This window comes from Oryctolagus cuniculus, chromosome 8 (genome assembly GCF_964237555.1).
Source record: "Oryctolagus cuniculus chromosome 8, mOryCun1.1, whole genome shotgun sequence".
Lineage (NCBI taxonomy): Eukaryota > Metazoa > Chordata > Mammalia > Lagomorpha > Leporidae > Oryctolagus > Oryctolagus cuniculus.
The window spans coordinates 55,433,609-55,452,291 of record NC_091439.1 but is presented as its reverse complement, the minus strand read 5'-3'; the positions used below and the strand labels follow the sequence as shown (position 1 = coordinate 55,452,291).

The window sequence follows — 18,683 nt, the reverse complement described above, 5'->3', positions numbered from 1 at the left end:
ACATGTTTCAGTCAACGGGGAAGCATGTTAAAAAAAAGGACTGGTTTACACTAGAAGCATGGTGTTAGGAGTTAATGGTGAATTATTTAATTAAATAATTATGCCATTATGCAGCCTTTATAAGAATCCACTGCCTTTAAAGGAGTCTCATGAGAACCAACCGAAAACGCTAAGAAATATTGAACAAGGCCAGGCATTTGGCCTAATTGTTGGGACCCTCAAGCCCCATATCAGAGCACATGAATTCACCAACCAACTGCAGCCCTGGATTCCAGCTTCCTGCCAACGCAGGCTTTGGGAAGTAGCAAGTGATGTCTCACATAGCTGGATCCCTGCCATACAAGTGGGAGGCCTGTTTAAATTTCCAGCTCCCGACTTCAGCTGAGGCCCAGTAGTGGATACTGCAGGCATTTGGAGAGTGAACCAACACAAGACTGCCCCCTCTCTATAGCTGTGTCAGCCTCTCAAATTTTAAGAATAAGAAATACTGGGCCGGCTCCGCGGCTCACTTGGTTAATCCTCAGCCTGCAGCGCCGGCATCACATGAGTGCCAGTTCTAGTCCTGGTTGCTCCTCTTCCTGTCCAGCTCTCTGCTCTCTGCCGTGGCCTGGAAGGGCAGTGGAGGATGGCCCAAGTCTTTGGGCCCTGTACCCACATGGGAGACCAGGAAGAAGCACCTGGCTCCTGGCTTCGGATCGACGCAGCACGCTGGCCGTGGCGGCCATTTTGGGGGGTGAACCAATGGAAAAGGAAGACCTTTCTCTCTCTCTCTCTCTCACTGTCTATAACTCTACCTGTCAAATTAAAGAAAGAAAGAAAGAAAGACAGACAGACAGACTGAACACAGAAACATCAGGACATTTTTGTTACAGATGGGAACTCTGGGTTCACTTCCAGGTTCTAGCATATATTAGCTGTGTGCTCTTGGGCAAGATACTAACATCTCTGTTGCTCACTGACTTCATCAGTAAAATGGGATAACCACTTCAAATGATTGTTGTGAGGATGAAATAAATGCTTAGATATTTTGTACCTAACGTATATGAATATTATATAAATGTTACCTACTATAATAAATGAGCTTTAAAAACATGTTTTGGGGATCCAGCATTGTGGAACAGGCGATTAAGCTGTCCTTGCAATGCTGGCATCACATATGAACACTGGTTCAAGTCCCAGCTGCTCCACTTCTGATCCAGCTCCTCACTAATGGTGTGGAAAAAGCAGCAAAAGATGGCCCAAGAGTTTGGGCCCCTGCCACCCTAGTGGGAGACCTGGATGAGCCTCCTGGCTTCGGCCTGGCTCAAGCCCTGGCTGTTGCGGCCACTTGGGGAGTGAACCAGCAGACTGAAGATTTCTCCTCTCTCTCTGTCTCTCCCTCCCTTTTTATAACTGACCTTCAGATGAATAAATAAAATCTTTAAAAAAAAAAATCTTTTAGCATATATTTAATGAAAACCTGTTATTTTCAACTATTCTTAATACTTACTCCAGGGCACAATCAGAAAAGATTCTATCAATCTAACCAGCGTATTTAGCAATTCTAATTCTTTAAAACAAGTGGAGGGGCCGGAGCTGTGGTGCAGCAGGTTAGGCTAATGCTCTAGCCTGAAGTGCCGGCATCCCAGTTCAAGTCCCAGCTGCTCCACTTCCGATCCAGCTTTCTGCTATGGCCTGGGAAAGCTGAAGAAGACGGCCCAAGTCCTTGGGCCCCTGTACCCATGTGGGAGACCCGAAAGAAGCTCCTGACTCCAGGCTTTGGATCAGCGCAGCTCTGGCCATTGCAGACAATTGGGGAGTGAACCAGCAGAGGGAAGACCTTTCTCTCTCTCTGCTTCTCCTCTCTGTGTAACTCTGACTTTCAAATAAATAAATAAATCTTTAAAAATAAAGTGGAATGTTTTCCAGAATCACCAGTCTTTTTTTAAGATACACTGGATAAAACTCAGATAAAGGAGCCAGCACTGTGGCATAGAACGTTAAGCCTCCACCAGCAGTGCTGGTATCCTATATGGGCACCAGTTTCAGTGCCGGCTGCTCCATTTCTGATCCAGCTCCCTACTAATGTGCCTAAGAAAGCAGCTGAAGATGGCCCAAGTGCTTGGTCCCTGCACCCATGTGGGAGACCCGGAGAAAGCTCCTGGCTTCAAATCAGCCCAGTTTCATCTGTTGCAGCTATTTGGGGAGTGAACCAGGGGATGGAAGACCTCTCTCTCTGTGTCTCTCCCTCGGTGTAATTCTGTCTTTCAAATAAACAAACAAATCTTAGACAAAGAAAACCAAACATTGCCTGTAACAGGGATTGCACTTTAAAAAAACTCAGATAAAATTTCTCTAGGGTTTCTTTCAAAATCAATGTGATAAGGCAATAAAGTATTTACAATCTCTTATATCATAAAATATTTATAATATAGTAAAATCTTACAGTACTGTGTTTTATTAGATATTTAATACTTTCTACATCCTTTCAACAAAAATTGCCAGCCAATGACTCTTCCAGTACTTAGTGGTATTTATTTATTTTGAGGACTACTTTTGCTAGTTACATTGTATGAAGATACAATCTAAAAAACAAGTGACCTATGTTACAGCTTGATGTTTTTGATAAAACACATTTAAAGGTATGGTAAGATGCCATATTGGCAATGGTATAAAGAAATTCACAGGGGCTGGCGCTGTGGCGCAGCGGGGTTAAAGCCCTGGCTTGAGGCGCCGACATCCCATATAGGTGCCAGTTCTAATCCCAGCTGTCCTCTCCCGATCCAGCTCTCTGCTATGGCCTGGGAAAGCAGTGGAAGATGGCCCAAATCCTTGGGCCCTTGAACCCACGTGAGAGACACGGAAGAAGCTCCTGGCTCCTGGCTTCGGATCAGCGCAGCTCCCACCATTGCAGCCATCTGGAGAGTGAACCAGTGGGTGGAAGACCTCTCTCTCTCTCTGGCTCTACCTCTCTCTGTAACTCTTTCAAATAAATGAAAATAAAATCTTTAAAAAAAATTCACAGTATGCTGTGTAACTGCTGACACAGTTCAACCAGCACTGGGTCTAGAGGCAGAGGCCTGCACTGGGTATTGGTGCTTCTCCTAGCAAGTCTGCATGTCTTTGGATCACACATCTAACCTCTGTAAATTTCAATTATCTCAGTTATAAAAGGAAGATACGATTTGCCCATTTCAAACAACTAGCAAATGAGCATTATGTTACATCAGATTAAGCTCCTGCTAGGGATGTCCCCATTCTATATCAGGGTGCTAGTCTGAATCCCAGCTCCTCTGCTTCCAAGCCAGTTTCCTGCTAATGCACCTGGGAAGGCAGCAGAAGGTGACACAAGTGCTTAGGCCCCTGTCATTCAGGATGGAAAGATTGCAGTTCCATGGTTCTGGCTTTGCCTGGCACAGCCCTGGTTGTTGTGGGCATTTGGGGCATGACCCAGAGGACAGAAGATCTCGGTCTCTCCCGCTCTCCCCTCTACCTGTCACTCTGCCTTATAAATAAATAAATAAATAAATAAATTTTAAAACGCTAAATATATTTGTAAATAGTGAACTGCTTTGTGAAAATAATAACACTAACAACCATCTAAAACCTAGAAATTAAATCTGACAACAAAGTGATTTTTTTTATGATTTTTACGTATTTATTTTAAAGTTATAGAGAGATAGAGAGATCTCCATCTGCTGGCTCACTCCCCATATGGCCACAATGGCCTGGGATGGGCCAGACTGAAGCCAGGAGCCAGGAGTTTCCCCAGGCCTCCCACATGTGTGGCAGGGGCCCAAACACCTGTGCCATCCTCTACGGCTTTTCCCAGAACACCATCAGGGAGCTGGATCGAAAGTGGAACAATCGGGACTTGAACTGGCACAGGTATGCGATACTGGCATTACAGGTGGCAAGTTAACCTGCTATACCACAATGCTGCCGATCCCCACATTGCCAGGTTTGTTTGTTTTTTAATAATTTCTCTATTTATTTATTTATTTATTTGACAGGCACAGCATTGGGGAAAAGAGAGAGGGAGAGACTGCATTATAAGCATTATAAGCAGTGGCTTAACCTTCTGTGTGGCTTACCCTTCTGTGCCACAAAGCCAGCCATTAATGACAATTTTGACAAGTAACTCAGAAGGCTAAAGATGTTAAAAAAAAAAAAAAGAAAAACCCGCACACGAAAACTGCTTTAGTAAAGTTCTTCCAATAGCATCTTATTTACTTTACATGAACAAAGTTTCTCAGCCAATTATGTGTATATAATGTTAAGTAGGAATGTCAAGTTGATCCGAACACTATCATATTGTAATAAAGACTCATATGTAACCCAGATACAAAGCTACAGAGCAGAGGTATAACAGCGCATCCATCTCAAATTTATATACCATTAGAAATATACTTTCTATATAAATAACAAAATTCATGATATTTGTATTGTTTTGACCAACCATAGATTACTACTAACTGTAATGATAGCTTAATACAACAGGAAAAAAAAGAAGTGCTTAGACATTTACAGTCACAGACAAGAAAACAAATTTTAAATTTTAATTGATGTATTACTGTGGCAGAAAAGTACAACAGAGTCACAAAAAGTATCTACCTTAAGAAACATTATATTCTTAAACTGGGGAGCGGGTTACAGCTCCAAGGAAAAGAAGGAAAAATGTAAACTTTCCAATTAAAAAATGGATTATTCAGGTGTTTCTTAAGTATGATGATGGTAGGTATCATTCTGTTGGAGTCATTTAAAAGAACAGTTTAATATTTTGTTTTCAAAAGTCCACTATTACATAGCTTCAACTATTTAAGTTTCTGATGAAAACTTTTAGATGTTAGTAAGTAAAAACTGTTGAAGTAGTTGTACAGTGTTTTCAAATGGCTTTTAGGGAATAGTCAAGCAAAGATGTGAAGTCTTTCCTCTCAAAACATGCTTAGGATTGGAGGAACAACTAAGCAAAGGTATCTTTGCAGCTGGGAAAATAAAAAGACAAATGTGTTTTATGTGCTAACATTTTCATAGAACTATCAAGCCCATAGCATACCCAATGGTACACCGCACACCTCCAAGAAGCTCCATTCAAGCCAACAAAAACTTGTATAATGATACATGCCCTGACTCACATAAACAATTAGGCAGTGTACTTTAGCTCCATCCAAAAGCAAGAGACCACTAAGAGGCATGACTCCTACTTAACACAAAGGAAAGCACAGACACCTGATGCATGAAGAAACCACTTGGAACACTGGAACCTCTATTAGAGTGCCCGAGTTCAAGTCATGGCTTCACTCTTGATTTCAGCTTCCTGATAATGCACACTCTGGGAGGCAGCTGGTGCTTCATCAAGTAGTTCAGGGTCCCTGCTGCCCACATGGAGAATCCAGACTGCATTTCCAGTTCCTTACTTCAACCTGGCCTAGCCCTAACAGTTGCAGGCATTTAGGGAGTAAAAGAGTGCATCAAACAGCTTTCTGTCTCTCTGGTTCCCTACCTTTAAGATAAACACGTAAAAATTGAAAAACAAGCAAACAAAAAAGCAACAACAGGGGCCAGTGCTGTGGCATAGCAGGTAAAGCTGCCACCTGCAGTGCCGGCATCCCATATGGACACCAGTTCAAGTCCCAGCTGCTCCACTTCCGATCCAGCTCTCTGCTAGGGCCTGGGAAAGCAGTAGAAGATGGCCCAACTCCTTGGGCCCCTGCACCCACGTGGGAAGACCTGGAAAAGGCTCCTGGCTTCAATCGGCGCAGCTCTGGCCATTGCGGCCAATTGAGGAGTGAACCAGCAAATGGAAGACCTCTTTCTCTCTTTCTCTGCCTCTCCTTCTCTCTGTGTAACTCTGACTTTCAAATAAATAAATAAATCTTAAAAAAAAAAAAGCAACAATAAAAGTTACAACTACAATTCAAATTCTCCAGTGTTTTTTTTTTTTCTGTAAACTTATGCAAGGAGCTTATCTTCACTAAACCAAGATATTTGTCATCAACCAAGAAAAAAAGTTCCATCTCATTTTATAGAAAGAATCTAATTATAAAACTGCTTGAATTGAAAATCTCCCACTCTGCTACTAATTAACCTGTGGTCTTGTGTTGGTTCTTAACTTCGATGAACCTCATTTTTCTGATGTGGAAAACAGGAATAATACTAATAATCTGAGCCATAGTACTAAAATGAGGGTTAATGAGATAGTAAAGGATCTAGTATGTTGCAAGTGTCTTAAAAAGGGTAGCTCCTTTTTTTAAAATCGAATTGTAAGGAAAAAATCCTGACTGTTTAGTAGGAAAGAGGTTTATAAAATGACATTAAGGGTCGGCGCCATGGCTCACTAGGCTAATCCTTCACCCGCTGCAGCACCGGCACTCCGGGTTCTAGTCCCAGTTGGGGCGCCAGACTCTGTCCCAGTTGCTCCTCTTCCAGGCCAGCTCTCTGCTGTGGCCCAGGAGTGCAGTGGAGGATGGCCCAAGTCCTTGGGCCCTACACCCCATGGGAGACCAGGAGAAGCACCTGGCTCCTGGCTTCGGATCGGCGCAGCACGCCGGCTGTGGCGGCCACGTGGAGGGTGAACCAACTGAAAAACGAAGACCTTCCTCCCTCCATCTCTCTCTCTCTCTCTCTAACTGCCTGTCAAAAATTAAAAATAAAAAAAAATTAAAGATAAAATAGGAAAATATTTCAGAAATGAGACCCATCAACGTAGAATGAACACACAAGAAGATCCTGTTCATTTACTGAGCATTTTGCCCTACCCTTATGTTTTTTCTAGTCATGATAAGCAGATCTTTTCTATTGGCTCTTCACTTTCAGGCCTTTTTTTTTTTTATTTTTTAAAGATTTACTTCATTTATTTGAAAGACTCAGAGACAAAGGGAGGGAGAGAGAGAGTAATAATTATCTTCCAACTCAAATGGCTGCAACAATGAGGCTGGGCTAGGCCGAAGCCAGGATACTGGAACTCCACCCAGGTTTCTCATGTGGATTGCAGGGGCAAAAGTATACAGATCATCTTCTGTTGCTTTCCCAAGCACATTAGCAGGGAGCTGGATCAAAAACAGAGCAGCTGAGACTCAAACTGGCACTCCATATGAGACTACAGTATCACAGGTGGGGTTTAACCCATTGCAGCACTCCAGCCCCTAGTGGAAGAATTTACAATGCATTTCTCCTTGTCTGGGTTTCAAAACATAACCAAGGGTTCTTTATAATAAAGGTTGAGAGCTGTCATTACATAGTGAGCTTAGTCCCTAATTAGACCTAAAAACAGTTATCTCTAACCAAATGAAAACTATAGTATGTTAACCTGAAATAGCAACCTTTTGAAATTTTAGGGCTATAGAAAGTAACCAAGACTACTCCTAAAGAAGACATTTTGGGCAAGCAGGGTCAAGACAATACATTTTATTTACTGCCACTTCTTTAACACTTGGAGATTATTAAACACATGAATTGTACGGTCTGCCAATGATGCAAGGGTATGGGAAATAGCTTCATTTTTATCCTTATTCTCAAAATCGTGTCAAAAGTTACTTTCTATTAACAATAATGATAAGCACAGACATCGTGAAATAGGATATGGAGATTCATTAAATAAGGAAATCTTGGTTGCTTTCTCCTAAGGAAATAATGTGTCAAAAACAAAAACCCACAGGAAATAAATGTCCCATGACAGAAGAATGCACTATGAAATCATAATACATCAACACAGTGATTATTAGCCATGCAAAAGGCTAAAAAGTCTACAGATATACGCAGAACTGTGTATAATTTAAAAATATAAAACATGTAAACTGTGATTGTAAAATATATCATCATAAACGGACTTAAAGCTCATATGTAAAACAAAATAGGTATATTTGGATAGAGATTATAAATTCCTCTTGTTCATACTTTCTAGAAATTATAGCAATGTAGTTTGACATTTTCAGTTATTTGAATGTGTGTGTTTATGTGTGGGGGTAAAATAACAAATTCCTCAAAATACCTTTCTGTTGTAATAGGTCTGATGGCTGTGTGACCGAGGTCACAGGTTCAACTGGGTGATGTGCAGTGGGAGGCATTCTTGACGATGGAGCTCCTGACACAGCAGTAGATACTACTGGGCTGGACTTGGGAAGATGAACATTTGGTGGAACAGCACTGGATGAAGAGTCTGCAATGGAAGAGAAGAAACTATTGGATTAACAGCAACAGGGCTGAAATATTCTGAAACAGACTTACTAACAAAATACAGTTTATCTGAAGTTCCTGCAGAAGCTTTGGTGACAGCACATTTCTCTAATATATCTATAAAAGGCAGTTCAGCGGGTCAAGTGTCCGGCTCCACAGTTCAGACACCGCTTGGGACTCACTGAGAGTGCCTGCTTCAAGTCCTGGCTCTGCTTCCGAGACCGTTTCCTGATCATATACATCACGAATGCGTTCCATCTGCTAATTCACCCCCCAAATGCCCAAATTCCATGATTGGCAGAGCTCAACTCCTTGAGCTATCACCAACTGCTTCCCATGGTCTTTATTAGTAGGAAGCTGAAGTCTGGAGCCAGAGGCGGTACTGAACCCAAGCACTCCAGTGAGATGCGCATTTCATTTCTAGGGCAAACACCCACCCTTGTTTTCACAATTTTAACAGCAATTTTCCTAAAACATTTCACCATCTTCCTTACCATCTTAAATAAAATAAACCCCAAACAGCTTTTCTTTACTAACGATCACTACCATTAATTGTTAGCCAATACAGTTGTATCTATGGTAAGACAATGGATAGACGTTGATTGACTCTGCAGTAATGTGGTCCTTGAATTCTGTAAGTGCTCCCAGCATCAGCTCAAATTTCATTGTGCACCGTGAACTGCCACTTCTCATCTGCTATTTCTAACCAGATGCCTTATTTCACGTGGAACTAGGGAATGGACTTGCAGTAACCGCAGGCTTGACTTGTGGAATAAAGTACTTGATTCATACTGGACCCTTGTGACAGCTCATATCACCAAATATCTCCTATGAGGCAAAAATGCCCTGGATGAGGCCGGCGCCGCGGCTCACTAGGCTAATCCTCCGCCTAGCGGCGCCGGCACACCGGGTTCTAGTCCCGGTCGGGGCGCCGGATTCTGTCCCGGTTGCCCCTCTTCCAGGCCAGCCCTCTGCTGTGGACAGGGAGTGCAGTGGAGGATGGCCCAGGTGCTTGGGCCCTGCACCCCATGGGAGACCAGGAAAAGCACCTGGCTCCTGGCTCCTGCCATCGGATCAGCGCGGTGCGCCGGCCGCAGCGCGCCGGCCGCGGCGGCCATTGGAGGGTGAACCAACGGCAAAAGGAAGACCTTTCTCTCTGTCTCTCTCTCTCACTGTCCACTCTGCCTGTCAAAAAAAAAAAAAAAAAAAAAAAATGCCCTGGATGAGAAACAACACAGGACAATCCAATTCAAGATTATCCAACTGGAGCCAGTGTCCTACTAGAGCAGTGAGAGCAGCCACCTGTAATGCCGTCATTCTGTATGGGCACTAGTTTGAGTCCTGGCTGCTCCACTTTTAATCAACCTCCCTGCTGATGGCCTAGTAAAACAACAGAAGATGGTTCAAGTGTTTGGACCCCTGCACCAGTGTGAGAGACCTGGATGAAGCTCTTGGCTGCTGGCTTCGGCCTGGCCCAGCCTTGGCCATTGCAGCCATTTGAGGAGTAAACCAGTGGATTTAACTGCCCCACCCCCCACCTCATCTCTTCTCCTCGCTCTGTAACTCTTTGAAATAAATAAACCTTTTTAAAAATGTACAACTAAGAGGTAAATAAAAAGCCTATGGCAAAAGGTAACGGTCAGCAGTGTTTATGTACTGATAAATGTACACATATGTATACATGTAAATCTATGTACAGATGGATGATTTTGTGTCGATGTAAGTAAACGCGGGTCTAGGGCTAAGACGAATGTACAATACAGTGACTGAACTAAATGTTACTTATATGCCCTAATAGCATGAACATGTTCTAAGCATGAGGAACGGGGAGAGAAGGTAGAAGGTAGGTAGTCTAAATACGCTGATTACTTCATTATTTTTCGTAGGAAGAAAGGCTGTCACTGTGGAGGATGGAAAACATTACAGTATCTTGCAGCTCCTTTCACCATGGTAGAGTATTTTCCCACCCGCTGAATCAGAGCTAACCCTGTGGCTGGCTTCAATCAACAGGATACACTTACAGGAAAGGTACACAAGTCCCAGAACTCCAGTCTCAAGAGGCCTTGCAGCTTATGCCTTTCTGCTCAGGAAATGCTGCCGTCTATCACGCAGGGAGGCTAGTCTAGTCACATGTGCACAAAAACCTCATTGTCCCAGGAAAGAGTCTACACCAACTGCCAGGTAGGTAGGTGAAGCCACCCAGGATCTTGTAGCCCAGTAAACCCTCCAACTAAAGCAATTCATATGAGCAGATCCAGGAAAAACAGCAGAGAACCTTTCCTGCCAACCCACAGAACCATGAAAAGTAGTTTCACTTGGGAACCAGCAATAGAGAACTGGTAGTGTCATTAAAGCTACAAATGTAAGTGATAAAATCATTTCACAGTCTATAATTAAAAACTAAGAAAAATACAATCATCTAAAATCACATGTATATATGCGCATGTATGTATATATACATACATGAATATGTATAGCTTAAAACACAGTAAAATAGATATCCATGAGCGTGGCATCCAACTTTTACAATACAGTCAAGTGTCAGTTAACAGGGACATGTTTGGAGAAATCACCACTAGGCAATTTGGTCATGATGTGAACATTACAGGGTATCTTTGCACACACCTAGGCTATATGGTATATACACAGTACATCCTATTGCTCCTAGGGACATGACCAACAAAACAGGAAGAGGTTATTACTCGAGCAATTGATACAATCAAGAGATGCAATGAATCTAAGATGTATAGTGCCACTATCAGGATTAACTGCATAGTATTTTACTGTTTTTGTAACTAGGAACCCACTCTAATGATAAATAGTAAATAGCCTAGTCGTTCATTATTACGTACAAAATACAGAATTTCATGTGCTATGCATTTATATAACTAGCAACACAACAGGGTTGTTTACACCAGCATCACCACAAACATGTGAATAACATTTTTACCACAATGTTACCATGGCTATGACCTTACTAGACAACAGGAATTTTTCAGCCACATTTTACCTCTGTGGCACTAATGCCATACACGCAGTTTGCCACCAAACAAAATGTCATTATGACGCACATGGCTGAGAAACAACCCTGCTGAAGCTCTGAGTGTGCTCCTCACAGGAGGCATTCCTTTGCCTCCTCCTAAATTATATTTATTTTCTGTTGCTTTTCTTTTTAAATATTTTAACAAACATGTGAGGTATCCCTTAACTGCATCCCCCCCCCCCCAGTTTTCAGTTATCTGAAAGGCAGAGAGAGAAACAGACGGACACAGAGAGATCTTCCATCTGCTGATTCACTTCCCAACTGCCTACAACAGGCAGGGTTGGACCAGTCCAAACCCAAGATCCAGGAACTCAATCCGGGTCTCCTATGTGGATAATAGGGACCAAGCACTGGAGCCATCACTTGCTGCTTCCCAGAATGCACATTGGTAGGAAGCAGGAATTAGAGGTGAGGCCAGGACTTGAACCCAGACACTCCAGATATGGTATGTGGGCATCCCAAGTGGTGTCTTAAGCACTGCACCAAACACCTATCTCCCTGCACATTATTTTCACTTTTTTTTTTTTTTTTTTTTAAGCTTTATAACAGCATCTCCACATACTGATCTTCTTCTGTGATTTCCTATGTTACGTTTCTGGGACCTATTACTGCTATAAGCACAGCTCTAGTTCATCATTGTCACTGCAACTGAGAATCTATAGGAACATAATTTACCCACACAACTAAAAATTGTCTTTTAAATTAAATTGTTTCCAATTGGGGCCTGCGCTATGGAACAGTGGGTTAAAGCCCTGGCCTGAAGCGCCAGCATCCCATATGGGTGCCACTTCAAGACCCAGCTGCTCCAATTCTAATCCAGCTCTCTGCTATGGCCTGGGAAAGCATTACTAGACAGCCCAAGTCCTTGGGCCCCTGCACCCAAGTGGGAGATCCAGAAGAAGCTCCTGGCTCCTGGCTTCAGATCAGCGCAGCTCCGGCCATTGCGGCCCGTTGGGGAGTGAACCATCAAATGGAAGACTCACAAATACTCTCTCTCTCTCTCTTCCTCTCCTGTCTCTGTGTAACTCTTTCAAATAAATAAATAAATCTTTAAAAAAAGTGTTTCCAATTGTTTGTCTTCACAAACACTGCAAGTATGAATATTCAGGAATATGTCCCTGGTAAACATGGGCAAGTTTCTTAGGGCAGGGTTTCTCAGTGTATGTGTGTCACAGCTCAAACAGGTGAAGATGGCTAGCGAGGGATACCAAATCTAAAGGATTAACGGGGGGTGGGGGATGGGGGTGGAACTGTGGTGTTTGGCCTACAGAGCACATTCTGCTCTTTAGCTCAGTATCCCAAAACAAGGGTGCTGCATATCGAAAACAGAAACCAGCACTCTAGAGCCATTCTCATCAAAGTGTAGCCTATGGACTAGAAACAGACATCGCAAAAGGCTTGCAGAAATGCAGACTCTTGAGCCAAGCCATACTAGACCCAGTGAATCAAAACCTACATTTTCTCAAGATCCCAGGTGACGTGTATGCACAAAGTTTGAGGTCAGCTTCTATGGAGTACACAGGAGTGGGAGAGCTGAACTTTACGGTGTGGATATCTTCAATTCCACTAAGGTCCAGTCTTCCCAAATACCCAACCAGCACATCCCCCTCAGTTACTAAGCGTTACTTAGCAGTACTCCACTTCTTCAGCACCTCTAGTACTGTCCAACTCTCGAATTTTTACTCATCTGATATGCTAGGTAAAAGAGATCCACTCTAGCTTTAATTTGGTTTTCCCTGATTATCAATGAGGCTGAATATGTTTTAATTTCTTTTTATGAAAATGACTACTCATGTATTTTTCTCTTGGTTGTTAACCTCTTGCTTACTAATTTGTATATGCTACTTATATTTATGGATAAGTAAGTGCTATAAATATTTTATTCTCCCTGCTCACAGCTTCTTTTCTTTTCTTTAAAGATTTATTTTATTTATTTATCAGAGTTACACAGAGAAAGGACAGGCAGAGAGTGAGAGAGGTCTTCCTTCTGTTGGTTCACTCCCCAGATGGCTGCAACAGCCAGAGCTGCACCGATCCAAAGCCAGGAGCCAGGAGCTTCTTCTGGGTCTTCCATGCGGGCACAGGGGCACAAGGACTTGGACCATCTTCTACTGCTATCCAAGGCCATAGCAGAGAGCTGGATCGGAACAGGAGCAGCCGGGACTAGAACCGGCGCCCATATGGGATAACGGCACTTCAGGCCAGGGCTTTAACCCACTGCACCACAGCACCGGCCCCCAGCTTATTTTCTTTTCAATGAAGAAAACTTTTAAGTTAGAAATTAGTTAATAGCCTCTCTCTGTTTCTACCTCTCTCTGCAACTCTGTCTTTCAAATAAATAAAATAAATCTTAAAAAAAAAAAAAAATGGGGCTGGCGCTGTGGCACAGCTCTGACCACTGTGGCTATCTCGGGAGTGAGCCAGTGGATAAAAGACCTCTCCTTCTGTCTCCACCTCTCTCTGTGACTCTGTCTTTCAAATAAATAAAATAAATCTTTAAAAAAAAAGAAATTACTTTATAGCTAAAAAAAAATATGGACTCAATCCAGATGCCCATCAACTGGAATACCACTTAGCAGTGAAAAAAAATGAAATGGAATACTGAAAAAAAAATTAAATTAATTATGTTTATAACATTTATCTTTTATAAAGGTTAACATTACATTATGAAATCCTCCCTACTCCAAGGTTTCAGAGGGAGTCTCCTATATTTTCTCTAAAAAGTTTTAAGGTTTTACTTTTTCTACATTTAAACATTTATTTCACCAGTAATATATTTTTATACATGTACAATTCATTGTTCAGATTGGAGCTAAAATATCACTTCCTCAGAAAGACATGGCTAAGCTTCCCGATTAACAGTCCAAATGACCCTAATCTCTGCTTCGTGATTGTTAAATAACAGCAATTTTTACATTTGTGTTTATTTTTCCCCCTTCCTCCTCCAGCTTTTGTTTTTTCTACATTTGTGTTTATTTTGCTTCTCCGGGTGTACTACAAACTTTATGAAAATGAGGATCAGTCTTTTTACTATTTTTATCTCCCAACATTAAAACACCCATGAGACAGAGTTAGCTTTCAAATATTTGTCACATAATGACAAGATCTATCAACATTACACACCAAGAAGCATGTCAATCAAACTGGCACCCTACAAAATGAATCACTGAATTACTTTATGGCATGTTTAGAGACACAAATCATGGTTCAAACATGATTTATTTCCTCTGATAATTAAAGCAGCTTCTTTGTTATTAGCATTTCCTTAGATTTCTTATAAATTACTTAGTATTCACTTCCTCAGACATAATACCTGGACAGTTCTGAAAAGAGTACTCTCGGGGGTGGGCCTTCGGCCTAGGGTTGACTGTTGATCAAGCCACGGGCATTTGGCGCAACAGTTAAGTTGCCCCTAGAAACCCCTACACCCCAAATGGGAGTACCTGGTTCCACTTAAAACTACTTTGCTCCCAATCCAGCTTCCTGCTAACATGTACCCTGGGAAGTAGTGGTGATGGCTCAAATACTTGGGTGGACTGGCACCCATGTGGAAGACAGAGATTGAGTTCTGGGCTCCTGGTTTCGGGTTGGCCCAGTCCTGGCTGTTGTAGGCATGTAGAGTGAAACAGCACATGGAAGATCTTTCTTTCTCCCTCTCTCCCTTTTAAGTAAAATGAAAACAAGTTAATAAAACATTGGAAAAAGAGAAAGACTGCCAATTAAGATGGCCAAATTCCATACTGGAGTGCCTAGGTTCAAGTTCTGGCTCCATTCCCAATTTCGGCATCCTGCTAAAATGCACACCCTGGGAGACAGCAAGTAGGTGATGGCTCATACAGTTTGATCCCTGCCACTCCTGGGGAAACCTGGATTGAGTTTCTGGATTCAAGCTTTGCCTGGCCCAGCTCTGGGTGTTGCAGGCAACCGGGGAGTGCACCAGTAAATGGAAACTCTCTCTTTAAAATAAATTTTAAAAAATACTTTTTTAAAAACGTTTTAAAAGTAAATCCTATCTTACCCAATTGTGCATAGAATTCATTAGGAGAAAGGCCAAAGTTGTGGCGCAATGAATAAAGTAACCAGCTGTGATGCCAATAGCCTATTTGCGTTCTGGTTCAAGATCTTGCTGCTCCATTTCTGATCCAGCTCCCTGTTTATGGCCTGGGAAAGCAGCAGAGGATGGCCTAAGTGCTTGGACCCCTGCACCCATGTGGGAGGGCTGGATGAAGCTCCTGGTTACTGGCTTTGGCCTGGCCCAGTCCTGGCTGTTGTGGCCACTTGGAGAGTGAACCAGTGGATGGAAGAGCTCTCTGTCTCTGCCTCTCCCTTTTTACGCAAGTAAATAAAAATGAATAAAGAGAAGAAAAAAGAAGAGAAAGAATCATTAGGAATTAGGAAATATTAAATAAGTTCGCAGTAAATATTGCTACCAACCATCTGAGTTGTTGAAGCTAGAATTTTAAGTAATCTTTTATCCCTCTTCCTTCAACAAATCCTTTAAACGTGCCTTCTGTTTAGGGGAATCCCATATCTCATTCATGATCTGCATCTTAGTAATTGCAGCAATTCTTTTTTTTTTTTTTTTTTTTTGTGACAGGCAGAGTGGACAGTGAGAGAGAGAGAGAGACAGAGAGAAAGGTCTTCCTTTTTCCATTGGTTCACCCCCCAAGTGGCTGCTATGGCCGGCGCGTTGCGGCCAGCGCACTGGGATGATCCAAAGCCAGGAGCCAGGGCTTCCTCCTGGTCTCCCATGCGGCTGCAGGGCCCAAGGACCTGGGCCACCCTCCACTGCCTTCCCAGGCCACAGCAGAGAGCTGGACTGGAAGAGGAGCTACCAGGAAAGAATCCGGCACCCCGACAGGGACTAGAACACGGGGTGCCTGCGCCACAGGTGGAAGATTAGCCTACTGAGCCCCGGTGCCGGCTGCACTTCCTTTCTAAATGGGTTTTTCCTCCAAGTTCATCATCCTTGTACACTGTTCACAGAAGAAACTCGGAAACACAAATCTGATGTGCTACCACCTTGTCAAAACACTTCCGAAGGCTGCTGATGACCTACAGCCCAGGCATATATTTTTCTTCATTAATTCCTCTCTCCTTTTTTTTTTTTTTTTTTTTTTTTTTGACAGGCAGAGTGGACAGTGAGAGAGTGAGAGACAGAGAGAAAGGTCTTCCTTTTGCCGTTGGTTCACCCTCCAATGGCTGCCATGGCTGGAACGCAGTGACCAGCACACCGCACTGATCCAAAGGCAGGAGCCAGGTGCTTCTCCTGGTCTACCATGGGGTGCAGGACCCAATCACTTGGGCCATCCTCCACTGCCTTCCCTGGCCACAGCAGAGAGCTGGCCTGGAAGAGGGGCAACCGGGACAGAACCCGGCGCCCCGAACGGGACTAGAATCCAGTGTGCCAGCTCCTCTAGGTGGAGGATTAGCCTAGTGAGCCGCGGCCCCGGCCATCATTAATTCCTCTCACCTATCTAATGCTGTAGCCCAGTAGAAACTGAAAAACTGACATACTAGAGAAGGGATACCTGATAACATCTAATCCTGAAACACAATGATGAGCATCTGATCTTCTCAACGTGGACAAGCAGTACATATGGAAACATCTACAAGTAATGTGTAAAAAGTTGAGAAAAGATAATACTGTTCAAATGTGGCTTCAGAAAAACTAAAGGAATCCAGCAGTATAAGGGAGCCAAAATCTTATTATTCCCACCTTGTAACCCTGCAATCTCAGATTTCCAAATCTGCAAATAATTTATTTTTCCAAGGCAATTTTCTTGTTTATTTCTACCCTTTATTTCTTTATCTAGAATAATCATCTTCTAGAGGGTAATCACTTTGCCTTTCCTCAGGCATATCATCATCCAGAAGTGATAAACATAATATGATCACTGATTTTACCTTAGTGTCATATGTGTAGAAGGCTTTTACACCAGGAGTACAAAACGTTTATTATTATGTTTACACAAGCAGATTAAATACCTCTTGTATAAAACTGTACAGAGTAAAACAGCATTAATCAAACACTGCTACTTTATAGTATGCTATTTAGCAATAAATATTCAAAATAATTTTAATCAAAATAATTTTCTGGTAAAATTGGCAATAAGATTTGTCTAACTATTTCTTAAAAATTATGTGCTTTTCAAAACAAAAAACATTCACAAAGTAAGTAAGAAAATGACTTTGAATGAAACCTTTAGCACTAGCCAAAACTTGAGGCTAACTTAACATAGCATCAAAAACATACATACTTGTAGTATGCTTGAATAATCTCAAGTTCTAGAGCTAAGTCATAATATATAAACATGTACTTCTAAAATAAGATAACATTTAAGGTCTCTTTTATTTCATATTTTGAATATGAACTCAATAGCTGCCTAAAGGTAATGACATGTATCTATCTGTGTATTTCTTTTTAAAGATTTATTTATTTTACTTGAAAGTCGGAGTTACAGAGAGAAAGAGAGAGAGAGAGAGAGAGGTCTTCTATCCGATGTTTCATTCCCCAATTGGCCGCAACAGCCAGAACTGCGCCCATCCAAAGCCAGGAGCTTCTTCCACGTCTCCTGAACAGGTGCAGGGGCCCAAGGACTTGGGCCATCTTCTGCTGCTTTCCCAGGCCATAGCAGAGAGCTGGATGGGAAGTAGAGTAGCCGGGACTCGAACTGGCACACATATGGGATGCTGGCGCTTCAGGCCAGGGAGTTAACTCGCCGTGCTACAGCACCAGCCCCTCTATCTGCATATTTCTAATGTTCAACTCAAATGTACAGCTCAGATCTAGTATTAAAATTCTTATTTTAAATAATCAAATTGTCCTGACTTGTGGCTAACCACATGTTATAAACTTTAAGGATATTTTTCATAAAACTATCACAGTCTGTCCAATTCCCATTCTTTGCATACATTTTTATTCAGTTCAAGAGAAGATTCTGTTAAATCCAAATTCAAGAGTTGAATTAAAATGAATACATCTTACACAAATACCACACTTTTTAAAAAAAATCACATACAGAATTTTTAAACTAACATGTTTAAACACATCTTGGCTTGATAACCTCAGATAGGCACACTATACCAGAGCTCTCAAGTATTTTCTTTTCTCTTCCCCGCCCTCCATCCCAGTTTATCAATTTGTGAATGAGCAAACAGTTTGTGTACATAGGAAGCATAGCTTCTGTGAAAGTCACTGACAAAGCTAACTTAGGGAAACCAACACAGTGTTGCAGGCCATCATTTTATCTATAGGGAATGGGCTCTGGCCAGAAAAATAATTGTCTCAAAGAAAAACTAGTATCAAAGAGAAAGTAGTGGGCAATAAAGCATATCCATTCCACTCTATATCTAATTCACACTAAAAGTAACTATCACAGAGGATAAAACACATCCCAAAAACACTGACTGAGATCCCAATTATGACAAGGAATCAGACAAGACGGAAGGTTGGGTGGCTGGTTAATTGTGAATGGGTAAAAGA

The 18,683-nt window shown here is 42.2% G+C and overlaps 1 protein-coding gene across 7 annotated transcripts in view; it reads right to left on the bottom strand.

The window, feature by feature from the left end:
- The window catches only part of SEC24B (SEC24 homolog B, COPII coat complex component), a 97,172-nt gene that overhangs the window by 53,004 nt on the left and 25,485 nt on the right, over positions 1–18,683 (bottom strand). For all 7 annotated transcript variants that reach the window (XR_011378310.1, XM_051820101.2, XM_051820099.2 and 4 more), the window contains exon 3: positions 7,970–8,137. Coding sequence is in view for 6 of the 7 variants with exons in the window: in XM_051820101.2 (XP_051676061.2) it covers positions 7,970–8,137 (168 nt within the window). In the remaining variant the exon portion in view is untranslated. The remainder of the gene's footprint in view (positions 1–7,969; positions 8,138–18,683) is intronic.